Genomic DNA, 9,499 nt, shown 5'->3' with positions numbered 1-9,499 from the left:
AAGAAGACCATTAAACAAGAGGTTTGTTAGAAACCCATAAGATCAGAGTCACAGAACTACTGTCCTTGGTGAATGCGAACTCGGCAATAATGGGATTTCTATCATTATTTAATCAAAAGCCCATAAGCTGTTCTTCCAGCCGACGGCATCAATCTATACTGGTAAAAACAATAAGTAGTTTTAAACGGTAAAAGAACAATAAGTGGCTTCAAAAGTTGACGTCTTTGTTGTTTCTTCCTGCTAAGTAATTAATGTAATACTAAGCCCCAATTTCCTCCTAAATATAGTCTAGAATGCCCCTCCATGGGATTCTATTTCAATATATAGCTTAAACTAGTGCCATGTTTCTTGTCAAGCAGTACAACACGAAACAACGGGGGGAACGCGGAAGAAACAGTATGAAAAAGTTCATCAGCTGGGGAGCAGCTCTTCTAATTGTGCTCATTCTCCTTGTGGCAGACTGTCCAGAGGCCGAGGCGCAAGTTTGCAGGTCCAGCGGCAAAATTAGGGGCAAAAAGCCTCCTCCCGGAGAGTGCAACAAGGACAACGACTCTGACTGTTGTGTGGAAGGAAAGCTCTACACGACTTACAAATGTTCGCCTAAAGTGTCTGATAGTACCAAGGCCGTTCTTACTCTCAACGGTTTCCAGAAGGGACAAGATGGCGGTTCCCCATCTGAATGCGATAACCAATACCACTCTGATGATACACCAGTCGTTGCATTGTCAACCGGGTGGTACAACAGAGGGAGCAGGTGCCTCCAAAACATCACCATAACTGCCAAAGGCCGGAGTGTGAATGCTATGGTTGTCGATGAGTGTGACTCCACCATGGGATGCGATGACGATCATGATTATCAGCCCCCATGCAATAACAACATTGTCGATGCCTCAAGAGCCGTGTGGGAAGCATTGCGCATACCTCACGACAAGTGGGGCGGGTTGGACATTACCTGGTCTGATGTTTAGCTTTCCAAGCTCCTATTTCATATCTTCTGCATCTTCATCCTGATACGAAGTTCTAAACTCATGGTTGTGTGAAGACCAAAACTGTGTGTAATTAATGTATGTAATATATCCACTAGGATATCTTGTATCAAACCTGTTGAACCTTTCTAGAGATCCGCCTAATTTGTCTTCCATACATCTAAATACAACAAATTTCATGTTTCCAACGTTGTCAGCATCAGTTTAATGTTTTCCAGCCTATGCTTCTGGGATTGTTATCACTTCTGATGGAGTCTACAACTCATAAAACATTACTAATAATCCTTGCAGATATAGAAAGTTCACAAAACAGTCATACCGTTAGGTGACAAACTCCTAAATATGACTACTTGAACACAACAAATTGCAAAAATGAATCAATGGAAAGATCAGATTCACTTATCAAACAAGCATATTTGATGTAGCAGTGTTGCCACAAAAGGGTTTCTCCACAGGAGGGAGGGACGCTCTGCTTCAAAGACAAACCATACCCTTAGAATGTAACTTTAATGCAAATCTTAGCACTAAACTCCAACTAAACTTTCATTAAGATGAAAAGGAATCGGTACAAGCAAAGTGTCTGCAAAGGGACACAGAGAAAGGTTCCTCGGGACCCAAAATCGTCAGTTTTCTTGTGGGACTGAAGGGATCAGTTTCAACGGACTAAAGAGCAGGTATATACACCGCACCTCTATCTATTGATAAAATTGGTTATTCACGCATCAAATCAATGTCAACATGAGCAGTTTGCAAATCCATTGATCGTGAGCCAAGCCAGGGATTGACCGAAGAGACCGGAGGGACATTCTGACTGGGAGGAACACTTGCTGGAGTGACCGGGTTGTCAGCTCCTGGGAGGTCCAAATCTCCATCACCTTCCGAGCCTCCTACAGACTTGTTCTTTCCCTTCGAACCACCCCATATAAAGCTTCCAACTATCACCTGGATCATAAAATAATCCAGCTTAGACCCTCAAAATTGGAACCATCAACTGCTAATTTTCAGTTCTATCAATCTGCCAATGTTAAACAACTACCGACCCAATTAGATGGGCTGTGGTATAAACCACTAATTTAACATTGATGGATTCACTTCTACATTTCAATGATTATACATGCGTATGGACTACAATAAACCTGCCGAACTGATCCCAAGTAGAATACAACAGCTAGTGGATAAAAAGCTCATTGGTGTATTCTACCTTAGGCAACCTCATCTATCCAGTATATGGAGGCCAGGGCCGACATATACACAAGAAACAGAAGACTCACAGCACTTTACAGAAAGAAATAACAAATGAAGAACATGAACTATATGAAAAGTGCGAAGCCAATAAAATCTTACCTGAACAGGGCTGGCTGCAATAAGCATTCCTCCAACTCCCCCACCAATGACACGACCATCAGGACTAGCAAGTGAGATGCTCAGACCACCAGATCGACCACGGGAACCACTATTATCAGTTAGCAAGTAAGAGCCTGACAGACATAGTATCTCAAAGCGGCCCTGCAAAGGTATAAAGTTGCAGCACAAAACTTGTGCTTCAGAGAGAGAAAAACGCAAAATAACAGTTTTCACAAGAAAAGGAAACCACACCCTCAAAAAGAAAAAAGAGAAAGGGAGCCAATATAGCAAAAGTCAAGTTAAATTATTACAAATATTTAATCCAACACAACCACTCATTGTGCAGACAAATAAAGAAAGAGAAGACCATAATAGCACCAAAGCCATTATTGGAAATCTATGGCAAAATAAGATCATATAAAACAAAACTAGCAGCCATCAAAGCTGTCAACTTTACACGACATAATGGGTCCGACATATATTAATAAAAACTAATCAAGGACCTATCAGTTAAATAATACTGAACACTTTCTGACTACTGGGATCCACTATAACACATAAGAATTCAAATGTTTTTTGATCATTCATAAATAACAAAGCAAAAATTGAATAATAGGAAAGCATAATCGAAGACTTTGAGACTAGCTGACTGAACAAAGAAACACAGTGGTTCTGATGCCAGACAGCTAAGAAACGTGCAGAAGATTGAAGAAAAAGAGAACTTGAATGAAGAACAAGAAGAAGAATAGGGGAGGAAGGAGACCAGAGAGAGAAGACATATTTCAGTAGGAGAAAATTCAGCAATCTGTATCCAAACCAATAATCTAATTCTAATTACATTCTAAAGCCTATTTTCAGACTAAAACTAAAAGATAAATATTAATTTTACAATTATCAAAATAAATAAACTAAAGCTAAAATCAAAATTCCAAAATTTAAATAAAACCCAGATCCCACTATCAAAAATTAAATTTTAATAATTCAAATTTCTCTTCACATTCCCACCAAGAAGAAAGCATAACAGTCATGGAAAAAAGAATGCCCCCACACGCATATGCACAGGCAAGAAAAGTAACAGAAATAAATACATATTCAAGTACCCATTGCAATGGAAAGCTGAATGAAAGAGAGAAGGTACATGTAGAAGTAATACTACTATTTTTGTGGTTCACCTCTCACTATATAAAACAACATCTACATCCCTATATATTTTCATTCAGTAACAGTGTAAGAAGTTGGTACAGAGAGAATGCAGTTCGCTAGCAGAAACATTACAATTGAGGGTGTTCTTGAGATAACTGAAAAAGGCAAGAACTAAAATTGCTTGCAGTAAAAAGAAGAATTGGCCAATAAACAAAGAATAAATCTAAAGAGATAATGGGAAAGAAAGCAAGATGAGATTGTTGTTAAATAGTCAAACCAGGATTACAGTTATACTTTCTACCTCACAAATAAGAAAATAAAACTGCATTTTATCAAATACTAGGACATAAGCCTCGCAGAAGACGTGCTGGATTCGCAAAACATGCATCTATGAGTGAAGCTCTTAAGAGGTATTAAAGCGTCATTCACAATATTGGATTACATTTGTAATATAACTTCATGTATCCATCATGACTTATGGAAGATATACTATACGCATATATATAGGTACATATGCAGACAAGCAATGTTTTGACAAAGATTAGCCATGATAATATAAGTGCTGAAACCTCATATGTGACGGTTCCACCAGAAGTTGAGGGCTGTCGAAGAGTCACGCTGGAGACAGAACCGTTAGCTGACAAAACACATATAGCTCTTGGGCCTTGATGTGAAAAGGACATTATTTTTGCAGTGATATCCTGCAATAACCGTCAGACAGCATCAAGATATTAATTGTACAAGAAATATCAGGAAATGTGAAAAATGAGGCTGAAGTGGAAAAACAAATATTCAAACATGATTAAAATTTTAACTCCATAGTTCCAAAACCACAGAAGTACTTAAGTCTCAACAAGAAGCAATTCCATTTAAAATTAAGCCTCTACCGTTCTTACAAATCAAACGTACAAGGACAGTATCAAGCAAGGCCAAAGCCTTTTCCAAAACTTCCCCCCCCCCCCCCCCCCCCAACTGCCAAAAATAAAAGATATTCTCTTACTACTAATAGGTGCTATCTTAAGTTGACTTATTTAACCTGTTAAGAGTTCGTAAACTTAACTCTCTTTAATTAACACAGATATTTTGATGCCTGTTTAAGCGTATCTACACCATATTTATTGAACAGAAAATCTTACACAACAATGACAGAGAAACAAATTTCTGAATCTTTCACTTTTCCATCCTGAAACACTATGACTATGGTCAACTCAATTAATTAGTAGAGTGCAACCTCTACAAATATGTAAATTTGTTTTTTCTGTTAAGTACTAAATATTCTAACACAGATCAATACAGGGTACGACATACTTCTCCTACAGAGATGGTGATCACATGTGGAGTAAAGCCCATCCCAGCTGAACCAGAGAGCCATCCACCTGTCAGAAAAATTAGCCAAATGTAACATCCTTCAAAATACTGAAAGGTCACATGCAGAGAGGACAAATGAACACAAACTACTTATTCAGATAAGGTTTGGGGGTTGGAAAGAAACAGGACAAAATACTTGACGGGAGTTCTTTGTAGTTGGTAGTTGACAAAAGCAGTTCAAATAGGATGGTCAACATGTTCAAGGTATATTTGACTGAAGCATCAAAATATAGATGATACAGGTAACAAGTTTAGCCAAGAATTATTTACTGCATCAACTTTAAAAAGGAACAGACATCAAACATGGATGCCTTTGACACAAAATATTATCAGATATTCAAGAAACTAGGGATTCTGGTTGAAACTAGCTCTGCTCTTGAGTTTAGCCATTCAAAAACGATCAAGTCCATTCCCCATAATTTGATGTAATAGAACAATGCAATTAACTGTATAAGGCACATTACAAACAAATACTTTATATTTCTATCTAATGCTGATAACATTTAATCAAATTTGAACCAGGTCATTTCAGAACTAATACACTTATAGGCATGCTATAAATTAAATCAAACTCCATCAAAATGTTATCTGAGTAGCAGAATTATATTCCAGCCCAGCATTCCCATCCCTAGCATCAAGATAAATACTGTTTAACATAAAGAATACATCTTTAAAGCTCAATGAGAAACGCAGACAGTTCTATATTGGAAACGCATAAGATACAGGCAGGACTGTGCTGGGATATGCTCATTTCCTCAAATGAAGTTTCATGTTTTACCCCACATGTTTCATTTTTTACACCTGAAAGTAGGGGTGTAAATGAGTCGAGCCGAGCTTAGCTCGACAAATTTTATCACAAGCTCAAGCTCAAATTTGAGTCAAGCCTGGAAGCTTGGCTCGAGCTTGAGCTCGATTAGCATAGCCTGAGCTCGAGCTTGGCTCGTTAATTTGATTGATGAGCCGAGCTCGAACTCAAGCTCAAGCGAGCCCCAACCTAAGCTTGGGCTCGGGCTGAAATATATCAAAGTTTTATTTAAAAAAACCTAATAAACTGATCTACAATAAAAACAAATATCAATCTGATAATCAACAAATATACTTAAACGAATCTAACTTGATAATCAACAAATATAACATCAATATAATAATTAAGTAATAATAATTTCACAAATTATAATAAGCATAATATCATTTACCGTACAAAAAAATAATCAAATTACTTGTTTAGTTATTTTCAAAATACAAACATAATCAAAATTACAGCACAACAAATATGTTTTCAATTCAACTTCAAATTAACTACTCCAAATATCAACTTGCAATTTGAAATTGTAATATTAATCAGTAATCATAATTATATATCAAATCACATATATCAACCTACAAAATACCAACATATCAAAAGCTTCCAAGAATCACATACCTTGTAATGTTTCATGTGGCAGAAAAATTTCAGTAATGTTATCCTATATATAAAAATATAAAAAATAATAATTTTTATCAATATCAACTAACAAGGTGTTCATGAGCCTATAAGTGAGTTAGCTCGTGAACCTCTATTCGAGACAGCTCACGAGCCTATAATCGATCTAGCTCATGAGCCGCTATTCGAGCCAACTTGAGAGCTAACGAGGCGAATTTTACTGAGCTCAAACTCAGTTCGTTTATAAATTGAGCTTCAAAGTTAGGCTCAAGCTTGTCTCGTTTACCTTAATAAATGAACTCAAACGAGCTTTTATCGAGTCGAACACCGAACCGACCCCGAACGGCTCGGCTCATTTGCACCCCTCCCTGAAAGTTGCTACATAGATTAACATGGTAAACGCTTTGACAAACAAAAAGTTCTAATGCAGGGAACCAGTACAGCTAGCTTTCCCAGCAATCATGGGCATTCCTCAGATAATATTTAAAAATAAACATACTGATCAAAGAGACAACAAATATAAGATTTTAAGAATCTCTTTTATATTATATAAGCAGCAGTAGTACATTCCAAAAGGCACTTGTCATTATATGTGACTATGCAGAATATATAATATATTCACACTAACTTTTCCACAACAGGACACATCCAGTATCAAATTTTCAGTACCCAATCACACTATAAGGCACTAATACAATGTCTAATGGTACATAAATATGTCCAATGGTATGGAGTTGACATAAATATTCGGTTTTACATAAATATATTTCCATCTGCAAGCCACCTATTCAAAAGGGTTAATGCATATGTCATACAATAAGTAAGCTCACCACCAATACTTACCAAGGGAAGCCAACTGTTGCTTCCGCCCGGTCCCTGGTGGTCGCCCTCTCCCTCGCTTCTGGGTCTGGGAAGTGGTTGCTGGAGTAGTAGACGATCTGGGGGACAATGCCAATGAGACGGACCCATCAGGCCCATATTTTCGAGGCCTTCCCCTTTTCCGCCTCGCAGGCTCAGCTGGTGGCGCGGCAGATGGCCCGCCCACATTAACCCCATGAGTCAAAATCGCCGCTGAAGGCTCTAATGGTAAGGTTGATCCAATTGAACTGCCCCCAATGTTCGATTGAAATGAAATATTCTGATTAGGCAATGAACCAATGCCCGGTGATCCCTGAATCCCAGACCCTGCCCCAGAAATCCCTCTCTGCATATAGTAAGAAGACCCTGAAAGTGCCATGGCTTCCCTTCGATCCATACATTTACTCCTAAATAATTGCTACTGTGTAAGCACCCAAATCTCAATCTCAAACCAATTCAGCTGTCTTGGGTCACAAATTCAAAGTCCTCACTCTGTTGCAAAGCTCTCTGAGATATTGAGGTAAAAAAACCCAAATCTTGAACTGTAAACAGTGCTTTCACAATGTGCTAGAATTCTGAAAACAAAAAAGGAGAAGAATTTGCAATGAACACCACCACCAGAGAAAGAACACAGTTGGGCTTCAAAAGATTTCACATTCAGAGCAAGCGCACGTCTATGGTAAAAACCAAAACTGTTGCTTCACTCAGTACAAATATAATATAATAAAATATGAAATATAATATAGAATCTTAAGAAAGAGTCAATGCCTGCAATCCGGCTCCTAGAAATCCACAAATTCGAAATAAAATAGAACACAAAATGATATTTGGGTAAAACGTGCTGGAAAACATAAGAATACGTAAAGATCAAAAGTTTTTCAGAGAAGGGGTAAAGAGAACACATATAATGAACAGAAAATAATCAAAAGGCAAAAGCAAGCGAAGAAAAGGGTTTGAATTCAAAAGCTTAGAACCTAAAGAAAAAGTAATTAACAAACGCATGCTTAAGTTTACTGCTTACCAAACCCTAGAAAAGGCTTCATATCGAAAGGAAGGACCGAACGGGTTGACCCTCACCAACCCATGTTTTCGCAAACCTTAGACACTACGAATCACCAAGAGTATATCTTCTAACCCAACAAAAAATACCCAGAAAACCAAAGGCCAACAAGACCAGCTCAAATCAATGCCATTGCATGAACTCAACCCTAGGCTTCAACAAACACCTCTTTTACACAAAAAAATGGGTTAAACCAGAAGCAGACAAACAAAAGTAAAGGAGAGGTGGTTAACAGGTAGAGAGAGAGAGAGAGAGAGAGAGAGAGAGAGAATGGAAATGAGATAGAATTCAATTATTATGTTGAATTTGAAAGCGGGTTTTGAATTCAATGATCGGTGGCCGAAAGTTATGACTCTGGGAAATACACAGAAGAGGGCAGTAGTGAACTACAAGTCCTTATCCGGATTTGCATTCTCTTTTTTTTTTTTTTTTTTTTCTGGGGCGGAGCGCTCCTTCTCTCTCTTTCTATATCTATCTTTCTCTCTCTACAGCTACTGTGCTTCTGTGTTACAGCGTGATATGATGATCTTTTTCTTCGATCAGTGAGGCTTGTGAGAGAGAGAGAGAGAGAGATCAAACCGAAAAGAAAAGAGAAGGCTTGTGGATAAGACTCGAAAGTATGCGTACGTATGTTGATATCACCAAGATCCATCCCCACTCTGTCAGATGGCGCGTGTCAAACCTGCATGAAAAATCAACAAAATTCTTCTTTATACCCAAAAATAGAAAATAAAAACATTCAATTTATAGTAGTGTATATTGTGAATTTATAAATACTTTTAGTTTAATGAAGGCTATAATGTACTAAAATTCAGTATATAAATACAATAAAGTGTACATATTTCATGTATAAATAGTATTTTCAATTAAAAATATTTTATATCTATTTTTATTGTGCATATTCTTTCTTGCATTTTTCTCATTTTATTAGTTAACACTAATTTTTTTTATAAAAGACCAAAATGTCCCAATCCATTTCTCTGTGTCTGTTCTTCCCTCTATCTCGCAAAAAACCTCATCTCTGATTCTTTTATGTTAATAGTGTTGGTGAGAGTTCTATCTCTTTTTCCTTACTCCTCTCATCTTTTTCTTATTTATTGTCGACGTTCAATTTTAGCCTACCGTGATTCGTTTGGACCACAGTGAGTGCATCCAAGATACAAGGAGGAATAACAAGATGGGAAGAACACAAAGAGTTTTCTATATGGTTTGACTAGAACGATGTTTACTCCACGACTGTACCCTGATTATTCTTCCAGAGTGGCAGTATCTGACTATTCTTCTTGTTGTCCCCTTTAACAATATTCCTGACCCTTA

The 9,499-nt window shown here is 37.4% G+C and overlaps 2 protein-coding genes across 2 annotated transcripts; one reads left to right on the top strand and one right to left on the bottom strand.

Annotated features, from left to right (window-relative positions):
- The first annotated feature begins 301 nt into the window (after nucleotides 1-301).
- Nucleotides 302-1,166, top strand: LOC127802716 (kiwellin-1-like). The gene has a single exon (XM_052338703.1). It carries the CDS (start codon nucleotides 342-344, stop codon nucleotides 966-968), a length of 627 nt encoding a protein of 208 aa, XP_052194663.1. The 5' UTR covers nucleotides 302-341; the 3' UTR covers nucleotides 969-1,166.
- Nucleotides 1,167-1,359: 193 nt separating this feature from the next.
- On the bottom strand, nucleotides 1,360-8,711 carry LOC127802715 (AT-hook motif nuclear-localized protein 9). The gene is made up of 6 exons (XM_052338702.1): nucleotides 8,144-8,711; nucleotides 7,108-7,697; nucleotides 4,782-4,849; nucleotides 4,043-4,174; nucleotides 2,331-2,492; nucleotides 1,360-1,928 (listed from the first exon to the last, which is right to left on the bottom strand). The coding sequence occupies exons 2-6, from the start codon at nucleotides 7,517-7,519 to the stop codon at nucleotides 1,698-1,700; spliced, it is 1,005 nt and encodes a 334-aa protein (XP_052194662.1). The 5' UTR covers nucleotides 7,520-7,697; nucleotides 8,144-8,711; the 3' UTR covers nucleotides 1,360-1,697.
- Between the last annotated feature and the right edge of the window lie 788 nt (nucleotides 8,712-9,499).

The sequence above is a fragment of the Diospyros lotus genome, chromosome 5, assembly GCF_014633365.1.
Source record: "Diospyros lotus cultivar Yz01 chromosome 5, ASM1463336v1, whole genome shotgun sequence".
Lineage (NCBI taxonomy): Eukaryota > Viridiplantae > Streptophyta > Magnoliopsida > Ericales > Ebenaceae > Diospyros > Diospyros lotus.
This window is presented reverse-complemented; position numbering and strand designations above follow the sequence as displayed.